The sequence below is a fragment of the Giraffa tippelskirchi genome, chromosome 10 (assembly GCF_054371585.1).
Source record: "Giraffa tippelskirchi isolate mGirTip1 chromosome 10, T2T-mGirTip1v1.2.pri, whole genome shotgun sequence".
Taxonomy (NCBI): Eukaryota; Metazoa; Chordata; class Mammalia; order Artiodactyla; family Giraffidae; genus Giraffa; species Giraffa tippelskirchi.
In genome coordinates, this window is record NC_137284.1 from 154656541 (window position 1) to 154675558 (window position 19018).

General features: G+C 56.4%; 1 protein-coding gene across 1 annotated transcript; it reads right to left on the minus strand.

Moving 5' to 3' along the window:
- Window positions 1-1405: 1405 nt before the first annotated feature.
- Window positions 1406-18748, minus strand: PDIA4 (protein disulfide isomerase family A member 4). The gene is made up of 10 exons (XM_081537212.1): window positions 18404-18748; window positions 12943-13126; window positions 11709-11914; window positions 9636-9774; window positions 9000-9205; window positions 8741-8899; window positions 5949-6100; window positions 3369-3525; window positions 2936-3169; window positions 1406-2208 (listed from the first exon to the last, which is right to left on the minus strand). Exons 1-10 carry the CDS (start codon window positions 18489-18491, stop codon window positions 1793-1795), a joined length of 1941 nt encoding a protein of 646 aa, XP_081393338.1. The 5' UTR covers window positions 18492-18748; the 3' UTR covers window positions 1406-1792.
- Between the last annotated feature and the right edge of the window lie 270 nt (window positions 18749-19018).

Here is a 19018-nt window from a genome sequence, read left to right on the forward strand (position 1 = left end):
CCTGGGCTCCTCTTAAAAGTGCAGATTCCGACTCGGCAGGTCTGGGGCCCAGCCCGAGACCGTGTGTTTCTGACAAATGTCCAGGAAATGCTGCCAGTCCCAGGACACACTGAACTGACTCCCTCTCGTCCTCTGCTGGGCTCCAGCCAACTCATCCTCAGGTCTCAGCTCAAACTCCACTTTAAAGGCCATCTTGCTCCTCCCAGCGCCTGGGCTGCCTCTGTAGGCCCACATGCGCTGTGTGAGGTCTCCCCAACCAGCACAGAAGCCCAGGTGAGCTGCATGAGTGCCTCTGGGCTGAAGGACAAGGCTTCAAGCCCCACACCCACACTGCCCCATGTGAGTTTGTGGCCCAAAGTTGGGGGTGGGGTGGGGTGAATGGGAGGAGCCCTACTCATCCACCTGTCACACTGGGGGCCTCACCAGACACCCCCGGGCACCCACAGTCCCCAGTCCACCTTGGCCAGACTCAACTAGCAAGCGGATCATCTGGGAAGGCCCAGCAGGGCTGCCTCTTCCCGTGAGGGCTGCCCCCCCGACCTGCCTTGCCCAGCTCCTGCAGCAAACACACTGGCCTCTGCTCAGAGCAACCCCCAGCTCACCTCTTCTGTCTCAGCAAAATTAGGAGCAGGCGAGCGCAGACAGCACACCTGGGGAATGAACTCCCAAGTGAAGCTCCCATCACGCAGATCGTGCAGAGCTCTGTGGGCCGGTCCAGCTTCCCATCCTGTTGGGTCCCCTCCGCCCGGCTCCCAGGCACACCCAGGGCCTTGTCCTCCACTGCCCACCCGCACGCAGGAGCAGGGCCCACCGATGGCCTTGCCTGGGTCAGGACCCTCCCACCCCGAGATGTTCAGGATTGGGGTGAAGCCACTCGAACGCTGCAGGGCGGGCAGGCGGGGAGCCTCCCCTCCAGGCCTAGAATGCCAAGACTCTGGGACAGGAGCGTGTTCTCTAAGACAGCAACGGAGGCTCAATCATTTTTTTATTCCACGTCAGCCTACCCTATCCTTCCTGCCACCCCGAAGTCTCCACCTGGGCCCTGGCTCATATTGCCTCAGCCACGGCAGTTCTGAAGGGGGCGCTGCCAGCCTTAGTGGGGCGACCTCTCAGAGGCTGAGCCTCGGAACCTGGCTCCAAGGGCCTGGGGGCACCTGCAACAGGCTCCCGCCCATGGTCCTCGGTCTGGGAGAAGAAGGCACGGCGATGTCCAGGCCTGCAGAGATGCTGCTTCTCCTGGGTCACGTGGCAGCTCAGAGTCAGGATGAAATCACATCCTTGGCAGGGCGCCTGGTAACCGTTCTCACTTCGTGCCCCAACGGGAAAAAAAACAAACACCAACAGTCCCATCTTCAGCTAACAATTCCTCAGACGACGATCAAATAAAAGGCAAAAGGCAACACAATTTGGCAAAGGCTTCTTAAATTTTAAATTAAAAAAGGAAAAAACTGCACAGAGAAGAGATTCAACTTGCCTGCTTTGAAGAAATATTAAAGAAGGTGAAAAGTTAAAAAAAAAATCAAACCCCAAATAACGATAAAAATAGATGTCTCCTCTGTAAAACTCTGGACTAATCTACTGAGTCATTCAAATCTATTCAGTATTCAGAGCATGAAGGCAAAATACCAGAGTATAAAAAAATTAAAACACAAAACTAACCAAAACACCTTGAGATACTGCCTGTGAGCAAGCCCGCCAGGCTCGCGGCTGGCGTGGGCCCCGCCAGTGACCACCAGAAGCTTCGCTGGGCCTGGTCCCTCCCGCGCTCGCCCTCTGCAGACCCCCGCGGCCTTCAGAGTTCTTCCCTGGTCCTGCTCAGTTTCGTGGCGTGTTCTTCTATAAACTTGCTCAAATGCTCCAGGTCTCTGTTTCCGTCCTCAAATTTAATTGGGTTCTTTTTGTCCCCACTGGGGGCAAAGTAGATGGTGGGGAAGCCCTCGACTTTGTAGCGGTCGCTGGTGACGTCGTTGGCCGTGGCGTCCATCTTGGCAATGACCAGGTTCTTGTGGCCCTTGTACTTCTTGCCCAGGGAGGTGTACACCGGCTCCAGCTGCTTGCAGTGCCCGCACCAGGGCGCGTAGAACTCGATGAGGACGTCCTTCTTAGGGTCCATCACGATGGAGTCAAAGGTCTTCCCCACCACGACCTTGACCGGCCCCTTGTTGTTCTTGGGCACCGGCTGGGATTTGATGACTGGCTTCAGTTTTCCTGCCGGGGAAAGCAAGCAGAGGGGGGTGTGAGAGCCGAAAGGCCCGGCCCCTGGTGGCCACGACTGGACCAAGCAGGGAGGCTGGCAGGACATGCAGGAGGCTGGGGCAGACAGATGTCACCACGGCCAGGCTGGGCCTTGTCTCCAGAGCCCAGCCCCTGGTTCTCCGATTTCCTCAAATCTTGTACTTTCCAGTCCCTGCAAAGGCCAGAGCGGGTGCAGATGACCGGTTGTACCAGAGGCCTAGCAGCCACCATCCTCTTCAGCGAGATTGCACAAGAGAGGCTGCTAGTACAGAAGGGTCACTAACAGGGCGGCCTGCAGGCCAGAAGGCACGGTGGGCTGCAGGCTGAGCAGACATGATGGGGAGGGAGGCCTGCCCACCAGCGGGGGCAGTGGGGACCCTGAGCCACGTGCTCAATCAGATTAGAAAAACGCTGCATTTGAGGCCAAAGCAAGCTTCCCACATACAAGAAATCTGTCTGCTGTACTTTAATTTTTAAAGTAAGGTTTTTTTGACATTTCTAAGGCCCCTGCCTCTTTCTATTACAAAAAGAGGACAGGGAGAAAACGAACAGGGATTCTCCGTTCCCATGCTCCGCACCCTCGGGTCCAGGAGGAAGTCCAGGCCGGGGTCCCAAAGACAAGCCGGCAGGGGCTGCAGGAGCCGGGGTGCGGGCGTGGGTGGAGGTGGGTGGGGTGGCGGCTGGCGGGATGCGGGCCCACCTTTCTTGAAGGCGGTGACGAAGTCGCGCAGGGCGTCGGCGTCGAAGTCGTCAGGCTCCATGGCGAACCTGCGGCCGCCCTCATCCAGGATGGCCGCGTTCACCTCCTCCCCACTCTCGCTCAGCCCCAGGTCCTTCACCTCCGTGGCGAAGTCCTCCTCGTCGGCCACGGCGAAGGTGTACTCGGGGAAGTCCTTGGCCACCTCCAGGACCTTGTTCCGCCAGAACTGAGTGGCTGAGACGGGACCGAGGGTTTGGGCTCGGGGAGTGGGGGCCTGGTCCCGCCCGATCGTCCCCGTGGCTCGAGGAGGGCCGACGGGACTCCCAGCCGCCCCCCTGCTCAAGCGGGGAGGGTAGGGGGTGGCGACTCCCCCCGGAGGAGGAGGAGGACCCCCGAGGCCGTCGTTACCCGCGCCCCCCAGCCCAGGGCTCACCCGCGCGGTAGTCGAAGCTGAAGTCCACGTCGTAGTAGACGACCACCAGGGGGCGCCGCGAATAGCGCTTGGCATCGTTGGCAGCCTTGCGGTGGCCGACCAGGGGCAGCGTGTGCTTCACCACGTGCTCCGCGATGGCCGCGGCCTCCGTGGAGTCCTGCGAGATGGGCCAGGTGAGGCGCAGCTGTCTGCCGCCGGCCAGGGGGAAAGTCTGCCCCTAGGGACGTCACGGGGCTTCCCCAGAGGCTCAGAGAGTACAGCGTCTGCCTGCACTGCTGGAGACCAGGGTTCGATCCCTGGGCCGGGAAGATCCCCTGGAGGCGGGCAAGGCAACCCACTTGTGTTCTTGCCTGGAGAATCCCATGGACGGAGGAGCCTGGTGGGCTACAGTCCATGGGATCGCAAAGAGGTGGACACAACTGAGCGACTTCACCAGGGACATCACAGGGGCCCTACTCCCCCAGTGAGCCCCAAGTGAGCCTCTCGGGTAGCCAGGGCGCCCTTCCCTCTGGGTCAGGGCTGGCTGACCAGGTCAGTCAGGATCTGCTGCGGGAAGACCTGGCTCCCGGATGACAGTGGCATGAAGGTGGGCTGAACTGGGCACAAGGTCTCACGTTCCTCCGGCTGTCCCCTGTCGGGGACACTACAGGATGAGATGATCAAAGTGGCCGTCGGGGCTCTGCTTGCAGAAAGCCCACCCCTGACCACTGGAGACAAAAAGCCCGGGGGGCCTGGGGAAGAGCGTGGGGCAGTCAGCTGCACCACAGATGAGGAACCTGAGGCCTAGTGGGGTGAGGCTGTCTGCCCGGCAGAAGTGGTGGATGCCCACCTCTCTCCCCTAGAGCCTGAGTGCCATCTGGATGGACAGTCAGCGAGGTGGCCCCAGACGGCACTGAAAAATGGCAAGACTGGCCAGCTCGGGGAGGCAGCAGGGATGACACAGCAGGCAGCGGGGGCCTCTTTCATCGGGACGGCCCTGGACCGCCTGTCGCGGAGAAGGTGAACTCCGGGGGGACCCAGGATGTATGTGCTCCAGAGTGGAGCACTCAGCACCCACAGGGCTGAATCAAAACTCAAATGCCTGAGCCCTTCTCACTCACGTCAGAAGCAAACAAACTGTCTTCTCACCGCAAGGCTGCGTGTGCTGACTTTACACCTGGCTTCATCTTATCCGTCCTGCCCTTGTCTTCCCTTTGTCCTAACTCCTAGATCCGTTTTTTAAAAATTGCACGTTACCTGTTATGTAAACTTTTTTACAAAGCAGCCCTTAAATAATTCTGGGGACAAAAATGGTATATAAATGATACCAATCCATTAAAAAAAAATGTTGAATATAAGATCAGGCAGAAGCAAAAAGAGCAAAGTAGCAGTGATATGTTTGACAGACTGTGGATCTCAGCCTTTCAGGGTCAAGGGCCCCTTCGAGAATCTACTGAAAGCTACAGACAGACCCCTTTCCTGGGAGCAGGCACACCACACAGAACTGGGTCTGGTTCCCATGGTCCCCAGATCCCAAGTTCACCAGGGCTCCTCTGTGGACCCAGGGTCAGTATCTCTCGGTAACAGGAAAAAAGCCAGAGGGACAGGGGGGCGACGAGACCACTCCCGTATGTCCTGGCCGGGGGCAGAGCGCGCCTGCCTCTCCCCTTCGTCTCCTCCTAACAGGCTATGGGACCCTCTAGGTGTTAGTTCACTTCTCTGCCTCCCAGTCTCTGTCAAATAAAACATCTGGATTCAAGACGTAAAGTCAAAGTCGCTCAGTCGTGTCTGACTCCTTGAGACCCCATGGACTTTGGGAATTCTCCAGGCCAGAATACTGGAGTGGGTAGCCTTTCCCTTCTCCAGGGGATCTTCCCAACCCAGGGACAGGAACCCAGGTCTCCTGCATTGCGGGCAGATTCTTTACCAACAGAGCCACAAGGGAAGCCCAAGAATACTGGAGTGGGTAGCCTATCCCGTCTGCAGCGGATCTTCTTGACCCAGGAATCGAACTGGGGTCTCCCGCACTGTAGGTGGATTCTTTATCAACTGAGCTATCAGGGTAAAGTTTCCTCCAAACATATCTGTTCCATGGAGCTCGGGGCCCCTGGGAAGCACTCGGAACATGAAGCGGGAGCCAGGCTCACCTCCACTCTTCTTGAGATGAGTCTGTCACCTCTCTAGGAAGACTGAGAGTGGGAGACCCCAAGGAGGAAGGAAAGGCCAGGTCCACAGGCCACGCCCCATAGCTACACGCAGTGAAGACAGGCATGTCAGCGCTTTGCAGCCCTCAGCACCCAAGCCGCCTGCCAGCGAGTGAGGCTTCTCTCTGACCGAGCAGCATGGTCTGACCCAGAGCCATGCCAGCCACAGAGCCAGGCCCACGGTGGGTGTGCAACTAGGCAAGCTGGAGCTGGCCCATCATGACGTAAGGAGAGTGGGCCACCCTCCTGCAGAAGCAGATGGAGCTGAGCCAGGGCTTCAGCCCCACCACTCACTGGGCATGTGAGGACCCCCCCCACCCCTGCCCCCGTGAACCCTGACCTGACCCAAAGACCTTCAGGATAATCGGATGCCCCGGGGCTGGCACCCCTCACCCACCTCGATGTCCATCACGTGGCTCTTGGGCTCGTATTTGGACTGGAATTTCTCAGGCTGCATGACGACCAACTTCCCCAGGGAGACTTTCAAGAACTTCGCTATTTCGGTGCTGAAAGTGTGGTAGAATTTGTAATCCTCTCTCAGGCTGTTAGCTGAGGAATTGACAGAACGATAAATAATACGCAATTTATTAAACCGCTTCAATGATTTAAATTCTACTCTACCCATGTCAGCCAAAGCAAATGCCCAGAAAATGGTGTAATTAACCACGAATGCTGTGTAAACAATATCCAGAGCTTAGACACTTGAAAGGAGTCTGGATTTAAAAACCTGGTGTAGATGTAATACCTTAAAATCTATGTATCTCTGAATTTATTTTAAAAATAAATCTGAAAAAAAAAGAAAAAAATAATAAAAGTAAAAGATTGGAACCTTCACAGAAAAACTTCATCTCTCGGACTGACTGTGGTCTCTGATGCTGAGAAGCACATTCACCCTCCTGTGTCTGGCACGGGAACCCTCCGTCCACACAGGGGCTCACTTCTCGAGCAGCCTGTTTGGCCTGCAGTTCTTCTGTTCTACGTATACGCTGCGCTGTACTCAGCTGTGTCCGGCTATTTGTGACCCCACGGATTGTAGCCCGTCAGGCTCCTCTGTCCATGGAATTTTTTTGGGACAAGAATACTGGAGTGGGTGGCCACTTCCTCCTCCAGGGGATCTTCTCGACTCAAGAATCAAACCTGCGTCTCTTGAGTCTCCTGTATTGCCAGGCATGTTCTTTACCACTGTGCCACCTGAGAAGCCCTACATACTTTTATTTAAATCTCAAGAAACTCCCAAATGCAACCCTGCGGAGATACTCTAGAATGGGGGCTGGCAAACTTTCCTAGAAAGGACTGGACAGGAACTGCCTCAGTGTCATGGACCCCATGGTCTTGACAACTCAGCTCTGTGCTGACTAGCATGCCGACCAGCCAGTGTGCTGTGTCCCCAGGGAACCTGCAGAACCAGGTGAGGACCGGGCTTGGCCCGTGGGCCAGCCTATCAACCCCTGCCCTGGACCCCGCAGGGGCACCACCTCGGGCCCCCTGCTCTGTCCTCGCCAAGGCCTCTGGACCCACCCTGAGCGGAGTGTGCGGTCCCAGGAAGGCAGGCCTGTGACTGGGTTATAGGAACAGGCAGCTGAGGGCACGGCACGTCTCAGGGGAAGCAGGGCGCAGCCTGGATGAGCTCACAGACAGACCTGGACTCAAATCACAATTTTCGAGCTGCCAGCTGTGTGACTTCAGGCCTGCCAGCTACTCACCACCCGCAGCCCCAGACCCTCCTGTAGAAACAGGTCAGGGAGCTCTCACACCATCGTTAAGAATGGTACAGCCACCCAGAGGGGTGTTGCAGGTCAGTCTCCCACCTGTTCTAAGCCACCAGACACATGGGTATTTGTGATCAAGTGGCCATGGTAGAGACAGGATCACCTCAAGAGCTTCCCGCCCGGCCCCCTCGCTCAGACCCCGTCCTCCGGCCAGGACCCCCTCTGCTCCCGCCCTGTCAGCCCTGCATCCCTGGGGCTGTCTCTAGTTCCTTCCCTGAAGTACATGCACCAGGCCCATGACTGTCACCCCTGCCTAAGCCTAACCCGCCCGGCCACGAGGGGTCACAGGCGTCAGACTGGATGTGCGGCGGCTGGACGGGCAGCATCGAGGCCCACCCAGCCCTGAGCACCAGCACCTGCATTTTGACAAGATCCCTGGGGATCTACAGGCACCCAGACGTGAGGGCTGGGGACTCCAGGGCTGCCTGTGGCCCTGGGTGGACTAGGGGAACCCCTCTGCGCGTTTTTACCACAGCTGGATGCCAAGATTACGGACTCAGTGAAGACTGAGGAAGCACAAATGGACTTCAGCTCCACTGTAACTTTTACAACGTTACTCTGCGACTGACACACGCACAGCTGGGACCGTGCGGCACAGACATTAACACCAAGTGGCAAGCAGGGCATTTAACAGATCACGATTACGACTTCTAAGTAGAAAACCAAGCCGTTGTGGTGTGTGTGATGGGGTGAGGGGTCCAAGGGACTCATGAGGAGCTGGGGAAGACCAGGAGGAGCCTGACTGTCCCCCAAAAACCGTCTTTGGCTCATCACCCAGGGGCCACCCAGGGCGGCAAGGACCCAGCCCCCATGGGACACCGCTGAGACGTGTTGGTGGTAACTTCGCCTCCCAGACCAGCCTCACTGGGCACTTAGTAGCACCGACACTTGGCATCACTGGGCACTTGGCTGAGCACTTCTGCCACTGTATCTCCTCTAACGTAACAACCTTCCACGTAGGACAGGTCTCCCTGTTGGCTGTGAGATCTCGAAGCTGACGGAGTCACTGACTGCCCACTCGGGGCGGCTAACCACCGAGAGAATCGGGACTCCAACCCAGGTCTGATGCAGAAACCCTCACTTTCTGGTCAAGACCCTCCCCTGGCAGCAGGGCTGGCTCGGGGAAGGGGCCCTGGCAGAGGAGGGAGGGACGTAATGACCTTGGATGAACTTGACTGGGCCCCTCCCCTCCTCTCAGAGCCCAGGAGAGAGAGGGCACAGCCCCCTCGTCTATTTCCTGAGAGATCGTATCACTGACGTGCAGTTAAGGCAACCGAGAACCAATCCCTGACCCCAGAGAGGAAAGCCTGTTCGCACACACTCTTCCCTCAGGCCTAAATCGACGCCCAGGGGTCTTATACAACAGCAGCAACCCCAGAAGGCCTGGGCGCATGTGTGCTGGCCTGAGACCTCTCCTCACCCGCGTCCTGGTACAGCTGGTAGGCGGGATCGCTCTCCGACTTAAAGACCCCGATGATGATGACGTCGTCCCCATCCTTCAGGAACTCCTGGACCTGCTTGAGGGCCAGGATCTGCTTGGAGGGTGGCCCGGACTGCTCGATCATGTAGTCGACGATCCCTGGGAGCAGAGCGCACGCCTGAGCGGGGCTCGGGGCTCCGGGGCGCCCGGAGGTGCTGGGAGCTCCCCCCACTGGGGCCAGAGGCGGTGGCAGCCCTACCGTATTTTTCACGAGGGCCGTTGTAATCGAAAGCCTTCCCCTTGCGGAAGATCTTCAGGGTCGGGTAGCCCGAGACGTCGAACCTCTTGGCGAGGTCTGTCTCGGCCGTGGCGTCGACCTTTGCCAGGGGGATCGGGGGAGAGCGCTTGCTCAGCTCCTTGGCGGCCTTCTCGTACTCGGGGGCCAGTTTTTTGCAGTGTCCACACCTGCGAGAGCAAGCAGCTCTGTCAGGAGCCTGTTCCAGGGGGGAGGAAGCCTCCCCGCTCCGGGAAGTGCATACACCCAGCCTGCGTTCCCAGGTGACTGGGAGAGACCCACCAAGCCAGAGATGCCCCCGGGCAGACAGCGTGGAAGCCTGATGTGGGGTAAGAGATGGGAAAGGCCACAACAGTTCTCTTGGTTGGACAGCTGGGGGAGTTTCAGCCTCATCCTATCCCCCAGCAAAGACTGTAAAACCACCCCTCCCAGCCGTGCCCACTTCACCTGCTGCACGGTGGGCACTTGGCACCTGCCTGCTCCTCAGCTGGCTCTGCATCACGAGCAGGGGTCTGTCTCCTGCTGCCCCTGCCCCACGTGGCAGTGGGTACAGGACGGGCCTGACCAGTATCTGGTCACAAGAGACGGACACCATCTTACCAGGGAGCATAAAACTCCACCAGCATGATGTCGGCGTCATTCACCACCTCATCGAAGTTGTCCTTGGTGAGCACGAGTGTGACTTCTGGTGGAGGCGTCCAGTTGGGCTGGGAGATCTCTTTGACCTTGGCCACAATTTCTGGAAGAAACCACACAAGACTGAGCATGTGAAGGTCCCTGGCTCCAGGTGGGGAAGGTGGAGAGGGGGTGGAGAGAGAACGTGGGGTCACACAACAGGACACACTTGATTTCCTGAAACTCAAGCCCATCTACTGCAAGGAGATCAAACCAGTCAATCCTAACTGAAATCAACCCTGAATAGTCATTGGAAGGACTGATGCTGAAGCTCCAATACTTTGGCCACCTGATGTGAAGAACCGACTCATTGGAAAAGACCCTGATGCTGGGAAAGATTGAAGGCAGGAAGAGAAGGGGAAGACAGAGAGAGAACGAGATGGTTGAATGGCATCACCGACTCGACAGACATGAGTTTAAGCAAACTCTGGGAGATGGTGAAGGACAGGGAAGCCTGGCGTGCTGCAGTCCATGGGGTTGCAAAGTCGGACAAGACTGAACGACTGAACAACAAAGCCCATCTATAGCCAGGGCCCCTCCGAAGTTTGGGGGCCACAGTGAAGAGCCCAAAGGTCCATGGTTTCCAACAACCACACATCCACTGCCACGCACACTGCTCAAGGCAGTCTAGCCCAGCCTCATGAATGAGACTGTCAAGTGCATCCCGAGAGGTCACCTCCCAGTGTTCAACCGCATATGCCTAGTAATAGTTTTGGGGGCATTCCTCTTAACACGTACAAATACATCTGTGTTTAGACACGCACATGGAGCACTGGCACGTTACACACGGCGTAAAATGTAACCAAAGTCGAGAAAAATGGGAGGAGCAGCAGCTCCCACGCCACCCAGGCTGCTCCAGCATCGCCTGAGAAGCGGCTGTAAAAATGCCTGCTAGTGGCCTGCATGCCCAGAGACACGAGGCAGGGGACACTAAGTATATTCTCACAAAGCACTTCCCAAGTGGTTCTCAGGAGCGGCGGCTGCCCACTGTCTCTCTCCTTTTGTGGCCCTAGAATCTGCCAAGGAGCCAGGTCCAAGAACCACTCCCACAAAGCACGAGCTTTCAGACTGGAGCGTGAACAGCAGCGCCTCCTGGTGCAGGCAGACCGAGGCCCGGGAGAGGGGGGGCCTCAACTCAGGGGAGCCCCCCTTCTGAAGACATACGGGAGGTCTGGCACCCAGGGAGCCCGCTGAGGCAAACATTGCCCTAAAGATGCCAAACTTGGCCATGTTCCTAGCTGTGAGGTGTCGAGGGCAGACCCCCCCCCACCAAATACACACATGCCTGCACAGGTCACACTCTTGAATGGCTCAAAGGGAACCCTGAGATCAAGTCCACGTGACTCACGCTCAGATGAGTGCCACACTGGGAGTGGAAAATGCAGCAGAAAGCAATGTGTTTGGTTTTTTTTTAAGCCTTCAAAGTGCTAAAGGCTACCACGGTGTTATCTGTCCATTTATTTAATGAAACCAATGTAGTGCCTGATGCGAGCCAGGTAGAGCTCCAACAGGCCTGGTTTTAGAAACGTCATCTGGCTCCACACACCTGGTTTGACAAACAAACACCAGTAGTTCCGTGAGCTCTGGATCTGCAGGCTTGGCCAGCCCTGGGCGCTCACGAGAAACGTAGACTATTGAGACGGACCTGACGCTCACTCAATCAGAAGCTCTGGGCGAGGGTTTGGCAGTCTGTCTCGGCGAGTCCCCCACCCCGCGCCCTGGGAGTCGGGCCCAGCTAGACACTGGTCCAGGACACTAGTGAGACCCGTGGCCTTTAACACAGCAGCTTTGGACCTTGAATTTCACGGCGGTCAAGTGTAACCCCTTCTCGTCCAGGACAAGTTTATTCTGATCAGAGTCACCGCAGACATTCCAGCAGGTACTGCTGCTAGCCCAGTGGGCTAGGCTTCCCCTCTGTTATCCAAACTGCCCTCCCCTCTCCCTTCCTGGGGAAGGGAGCCCCGGCCTCCACTTCCTCTGGTGGCTCAGAGCCCTCACCTTCCTGGGTCCTGGAGCCCTCGTAGTCGACCGCCTGCCCCTTCTTCAGGATCTTGATGGTGGGGTAGCCACTCACGTCAAACCTGCTGGCCAGCGCCGACTCTGAGGTCGCGTCAATCTTGGCGACAGGGATGGGAGGGTCGTTCTCCTTCAAGGTGGTGGCGATTTTTTCATATTCTGGAGCAAACTGTTTGCAGTGCCCGCACCTGAGAATGAGATTTCGGGACGGAGAAGCAGGTTAACTGTACCCGAGGAGGCTTAAATCCAGCCGTATGCACAAAAACTGGGGCACTGGAACCAGAAATGTTTGTGGTTAGTGAGAAATGCGAAACAGGGAAGGCTGAGACAGTGGGAAGTCAAAGAGACCCAGGGTGAATCCCAGCCCCGCCAAGGGCAGGTACTTTCAACATCTCCACACCCCAGTGTGAAGAGAAAACTCTCCCTGAAAGATGCCATCTCTTCCACTCGAATCAGATGTGGAACGCGGGGTTTTCCGGAGGCTATGGACCGACAATGATGTCAGCATTCTGATGCTAACGAGTAAAGGGGTTACTGCTACTTAGAAATAAATTTTTTCCATTTCTCGGTTTTAATTTCCAATGTGGTAACTACTGACAAACGTGACCCATGTGACAAGCTAGCTGAGGTCCTCAATATTTAAGGGGTTAAGGGGTCCTGAGACCAAAATGCTTGAGAACAGCTGTTCTATAAACCAGTAATGATGTAACCTCACAGGTCTGCCCTAAGGACTGTTTACATACTTTATACGAAGCATCTCATACTATGCTGAGCAAACAACATTATGTGTATCTTGACTATCTGTTTCTCCCAAGTGGACCAAGGAGGGCAGGAGAAAGTGAAGACAGGATTATGAGATGGAAAAACAGCAGGAGGTGGGAGAAGGAGCCCAAGAGTCACGACGAGCTGCACCGTGAGGGTGAAAGATGGGAAAAGGGGGGCTGGTCCCCACAGGGTCCAGTCTGCAGGCAGCTGGGCGGCCACCTGGCTCCAGACAGGAGGAGGGGGCGGGGCTGAAGCTGCACCAGGGGACGCATCTGTCAGCCCCGCAGGTCTGTGTCATCACAGCTCGTGAGCCACCCGCAGCAGTAACTAGCAGAGGATGTGTTCACATTTTTAACGAACTAGATCTGAAACGAGGCGGGGCGGGCTGACGGAAGCGGGGCGGGCTGACGGAAGCGGGGCGGGCGGACCGAAGCGGGGCGCGGGTCCTCACCACGGAGCGTAGAACTCCAGCAGCACCGTGTCTTTGTCGGCCACAAAGTTATCGAAGTTTGCATCGTTTAGGACCAAGACCCCGTTTTCCTCCTTAACTTCCAAGTCGTCATCATCGTCCTCGTCGTCCTCGTCCTCCTCGTCATCCTCGTCCTCCTCAACGGCGTCCTCTTTGTCAGAAGAATCTGTGCAGAGAACGCCCAGGCAGGTTAGGAGACTGATGACCTTCCTCCTTAAAAGTATTCCTGGACCCGGCACCCTGAAAATCGTCATGCGTCCTCAGTGGTCCCTGAGGGTCAGCACCAGGAGAAGAGGTGGTGACTGCCGGCCTCCTGGAGCCCATAAATCTGCATGTGGTGTGGGCACTTCAGATTTCACTTAAAGGGAGGTGATGGCTAAAAGATGGCTGAAAACTAACTACAGGTCTAGAATTTAGTCTAAACACTGCAGGACTTGGGGGTGGAGGTGGGACCGGCCCCCTCTCAGATGGAGCCCCCCGGCCTGGCTCCACAAGCCCAGCACAGAGAACCCTCCTTCCCAGTATACAGGTCTGATGTGCCCTGCGGCAAGGCCCCTCATCCACATCCAAGCTCTGTGTTCGGGCTCCTCCCTTTGTGGGTCCCCCCATGTCCATGCTCAAGGGCCAGGCTAACTTCCACAGACATGTTCCCCTTCCTCACCCTCTCTGCTTTCCACAGGTAGGAAGGACTGCCTCCAAGCTCCCATCCCCGCCCCCACGGATGACTGCCTGGCCCCCCAAATCAGTACAAACAGGAAACGAGTCCTGGTTCTCAACTCTTTCACCCTGGAGGTTACTTGGGCTGACTTTTAAGTAAAACGTGATTCCTCACCTCCCTCCTCCACACATCAACCTTTCCCTGAAGGATTAGAACACACGTGGGGTATCTTTTATGTGTATCTCCTAATCTGAGGTGGATTAGGACTCTATCGTCCATAATTAAAAGCTGAGAACCGCACTTGTTTCCTGTTCATACTTTTGTGGGACGCCTGGAAGCAAAGTTCTCTTTCCCAGAACATAAGAATATAAGCACAGCTTATCATCAACAAGGTTCAGCAGGATTTGCTGCTGAACTACAGGTACAGAAACCCTGAACGGCAGCTCTCATTACCCAGGTTCCCAGTTGCTTCCACATGAGCAAACAGAAATGCCAGCAGCACGATTTCATCAACTCCAAAGGCAGAGCACTTCAAGGAGCCCATTACTTCTTTTTGGAACCAACGCTGACGTTAGGGCTTGAGAACCTGTCCAGGAACCCAGGAGCCCCCTGGGACTCGCCCTATCACAGCACCTACCCCACCCCCCAAAACCAGACCCACTGCTGCTTCTGCAGCTGCTCAGACACGCCAGGGGCTGCCCTGGGCAGGGTGGCAGCTTTGCTTGTTATCATCAAGATCTACCGACCTGTACACTAATTACCAAAAGCAAGCTGAAAACCCACCCCGCCCCCCTGAGCCCCACTTCCCTCTACACTTGTCCCTTTGAACACCCACAGCTTTTTCCTTTCACAAGCCCCTGTCTTCCACTGTGGGGGCTGGAGAAAACAGCTCTAAAATCCAAACAGAAATGCCACCAACTTGAGAAGGTGCCTGTGTATCCTGGGCCAGGCTGCTTCCCCTGCCCCCAGATTTCTTCCCGCCATCCCCAAGCCCGTCAGCTCACCCACTTCTCCAGCCACCTCCCTCCTCCACAGTGGGGACCCTGCGGGCTGGACAGGCCTGCAGAAGCCCCAGGCCCCCAGCACTGTCAGCAGGAGGCTTGGGAAGAGCAATGAGAACCAGGCTCCATGGAAGGCGCAGGACCCAGAGGAAGACAACTGGGCTCAACACCATCCCCACCTCCCAGGCTGGTGGCCTAAGCTCCTTTCTTTTTTTCCTTTAAATTTATTTATATATATTTTTTGGCCACCTGGTGAGCATTTGGGATCTTAGTTCCCTAGCCAGGGATAGAACCTGCAGCCCCTGTATCAGAAGCTTGGAGTCTTAACGACTGGACCGCCAGTGAAGTCCCAGGGAAATCTAAGGACCTGATGCTCTTGAGACCCTCCGGGTTTACATCAGCTGGCTCTGGGCTCCTGGTACTTCCGGGAACACTGCCCACAGCAACCTGGCAGGGCAAGTACCAGCTGACCTCTGCTGGCCTGTGGAACCCTAATAGCGGCTTTCCAAAAGGCTGGTCTGACAGCCCCTCACTTAAAAGTCCTGAAACGACTCACATGGGGACCACAAACCCAGGGGCTCGATGTGGGGGTGCTGTGCAAGGTTCTCTGCTCCGGCTGGGGGCCCAGGAGGCAATACACATCTTGCCCCAGATCTGGGAGCTGCTGCAGGCAGTGAGGCAGGCCCCAAGGGCAGCACAGCTGCCAGGGTGCTCAGCTCAGGCTGAGAATCAAGCTTATTTGCAGGCAGATGGAAAGACTGGAGGAAGGCTGGAAAGAAAGCTCAAGAGAACTTAATCCTCTCTTCAAGAGAGGAAACAGCTTGGGGAGGAAGAGGGACTTGGCTGCCAGTTCAGTGCACAGAGATAAGGTGAATTTTACAAAAAGGAAAAGCAAAGAGGTTTCTGACCCAGCCCCAGACCGCAGAGGTTTGCAGCACTACAGCGATAGGGCACTCATGATTAAATGGGGACCATGAGTTATCCTGCGACAGAGCTCCTAATAGGGAACTCCTTTATCGATACTTTTTTAAGAATGGATTTTCATTCTGTATTTTTAAGGACAAACAAAATGACAGAATGTTCTCTATGTAATGAAGGATCCTCAAGCCCATTAAGGCACAGCCCCCACCTTCCGCTGCTCTCCAAGTTGCCGACAACTCCCAGGGTTGACTCCTCTGTATCTGGAGAGGGTGCTGGCTCCATATTCCCCTGGACTAAACTCCCCCACCTCCCGCATCCTGACAAGGAAGATATCTCACAGTTTAATGGGGAAATCACCTCTTACTGGGCTGGATATTCCTCTTTTAAAGCTGGATATTCTAGGACAGAAATATATATCCAAAGCCTTCCAGCCCCTTCTGGAAAGGCGCCATCCTTCTCTGAGCGCCCCTCCTCAATGGGCCTCCGGCATCATCTCTGCAAGAGGCTGGGCCCATCCGCCAAGGCCACTCCTGAAATGCAGGCCCCTCCTAACCAGGTCACTGCAACTGCAGTCCACTCCCAGCAGTGCACCTGACAACGCCGGATCCCGCCCAGCCTGGACACAGGCCGCTCCTTCCAGCATCTCCTCACCTGCATCCTCAGCTGGCGTTAACAACAGACTCAGGAATAACATCACCTAACTGATCATGTTTCGTGGGCCACGCACTGTGCTGAGCACTTACAGAACTCTCTAAGCCCCCGGGGGAAACATACTACATGTCCTTCGCTGATGAAGAAACAGAGCTTCTGTCACCTGCCCAGGAGCACAAGGCTACTGAGGGGAGGGTCCTGATCACTCAGCTGCTATGCCTTGCTGTCCCATCAGACTTTCTTCCCAAGATGCCCTAAGTTTTTTAACCTCCTTTGATAATTACTTCCCAAAAGTGAAAAGCAGGCAACGACTGGCGTCAAAATATCTCCTTTATGCCCTTCTGGTTGGCAAGATGTGAGAACAAGTGAGAGGCCTGACAGCCGGAGGCTCACCCGTCAGAACTTCAGTTCTATTTAGTAACCATTCTTGGGGGGCCCAGACACCACTGGGGTGTTTGAGTCTGACATGCACAAGAAGCGGGGAAGTCCCTGGTGGTCCAGTGGTTAGGACTCGGAGCTTCCACTGCAGGGGCCACTGGCTGGATCCCTGGCTGGAGAACTAAGATCCTGCAAAGGGTGCAGTGCAGCAAAAATAAATAAATAAAATGCACAGGAAGCAAAAAAGAAGGGGGGAACCCCTCAAGACTGGAACCATCTGGGAAGTGTGGTCCCAAAATAAAATCCACAGGAGGAGTTACCTGTGACAGAAGCTAAATGTGAAGGGGGAGGGATGAGAAAGAGTCAAGGTGACCACTAGAAGCCCCACTCCAATCAATCGACCACAATGACCCCCAGGCTCACCCTAGAGGCAGCTGCCTCCCAGGGTCTCCAGTGCATCAGTGGCCTGTGACAAATGACAGACTCACTCATCCTAATACCCGTGGTGTCCACCCACGTCTGCCACTCTTCCAGGCTCCCTGAGGCTCCCCGCAAGACAGAATCATCTGATCGGAACCAAGACAAAGCTACTCTGTTCTCCATGTCCAAAAAACTACCATCCACCTCCACTGGTCCTCAAACATTAATGTGCCTCCCCAAAGGTTACTTTGCCAACGAATCAATGTGTTTAAAATGCTGACCTGAGGGCCCACCCTTGCGTTCTTCCGGTTGGGTATATTTTGGGACTCCGTATTTAAATAAGCACCGGGCGATTTGGATAAAGGTCCCAAGACACACTTGTAGGTGACCCTGCTCTCTGGTTCCTGTGGGCAGGTGTTCTTTTTACCAAGCGTTGGTTTTCAACTTCCTTTTCTGTGTGGGTCACGACTCTTGAATCACTGACTTGCATAAAAGTTACTCAATCTGAAAGAGTATAAAGTTCGCACTTCCTTTACACACTATCAGAAAAGGGGGGTTATTTATATTGGAACAAACTCAAGAGGAAAAAAACTCTAGTTATCCAGAGAAAGGCCAGAGGAAGAAGTTAAGGCCAGTAATGTGTAGTCCTGTTCTCTAGCAATAGCAGTCTTTTCTTCATTTAAGTTTTCTAATTCTCAAAGTTCTCACACACCACTTATTTTTAGCTAGCCGATTCCAAAGAAAAATGCAGGAGCGATGGCTGGTAGCAGCGAATGTTCCTACCAGAGCCGGCGCTTTATGGGCAGGGGCCACACTGAGCCCTAATTCCCGGACCCGGCGCAGTAACTGGCACATACAGTCGGTGCTGAATACATGCTTGCAGGAGGAATGCCACCTCCGGTTTCCAAAAGATGCAAACCAAGCCATCCCTTTCCCCCTCAAACAAGAACCCTCGAGTTACTTGTATCCAAACCTGCAGACCACATTTTTCAGGCGTAAAACGCTTGCTGCCCGAGGCTGTCCCTAGGGCTCCCACGGGGGACGTCACGCCCTCGCCCTGTTTTGAAACCAGCGGCCCCTCTCCCTTCCCACTCCTTGGACATGTGAGCCTCAAATGCTTAACCAGTTCCCAAGCTCCCCTTCCCAGGAGTGGGCAGTCAGCCTGGACCCGAGGAAAATCGGAGGAGAATCAGGGCGAAGGAGCCAGCGTGCAAAGAAGGCACTTTACACCCTCTCCGCGTCCAAGCCTCGGCGGCAGCGCCGGCCTCCTCGCCGCCCTCCTCTCCCGGGTCTCCCTAGCGATCCTGCCCCCCGCTACAGCATTCCGACTCCAGCAAGTATCTGGTCCGCGCGGCGCCCCCACCCCGGTGCCCGCGGCCCGCAGGCCCGACCAGCCGCCGCCGCCGCCGCTCACCTTCGTCCGGACCCCCGGCGCTCGCCACGGCCAGCAGCTGCGTCAGGGCCAGGAGCAGGACAAGCATCCAGGCTTTCCGGGGCCTCATCGCGGCGGGGCTGAGCGCGGCCTCCTTGCCCAGGGGGCCGCTGGACGCTCCCGAACCTCGGGTTCGGGTCTCGCGGAGCGAAACGAGAGGGAAGATATCCCCCCGGAAGACCTCCCTGGCAATTAACTGGGGGGGCGGGGAAAGACGCGGGCCAGCCAATCCCAGTCCGATCTGAGGCGCCGGCCGCGACCGCCGCGCTGCGCGTCCAAGCCCCGCGACACCTCCCTCCGCGTGGACCCTCCTCCCCGCCCTCCTCCGCGCGCCCCGCGGCTCGCGCGTTTAAAGCTCGGAGCGCTAACGTGAGGTGCCCCCTTCTGATTGGCTGCGCCGCGGCCTCCAATCAGCGGCTGCCACTCGGTTTGCCGGGAGCGCACAGGCTGAGAGAGGGAGCTGGGGAGAACAAAGGCGGCGGGCACGGACCCGAGGGGCGGGGCCAGGCCACGCCTCTGGCAACGATTGGCAGGCGACGCGGCAGGCGGGGCCTGGGAAGCGCGAGGTGGGAGGGTCTCCAGGCGGCTGAACTGGGC

Bases quoted from the DNA above. Each gene is read 5' to 3' on its own strand.
- PDIA4 (XM_081537212.1), bottom strand. From the start codon at position 18,491: ATGAGGCCCCGGAAAGCCTGGATGCTTGTCCTGCTCCTGGCCCTGACG. The intron at 8,900-8,999 runs GTAGGGCTGCCA...CTCTGCTCCCAG, and splicing joins CGGCCCTCGTGAAAAATACG to GGATCGTCGACTACATGATC. The intron at 6,101-8,740 runs GTGAGGAGAGGT...TCAATTCCTCAG, and splicing joins CCAGCTGTACCAGGACGCGG to CTAACAGCCTGAGAGAGGAT.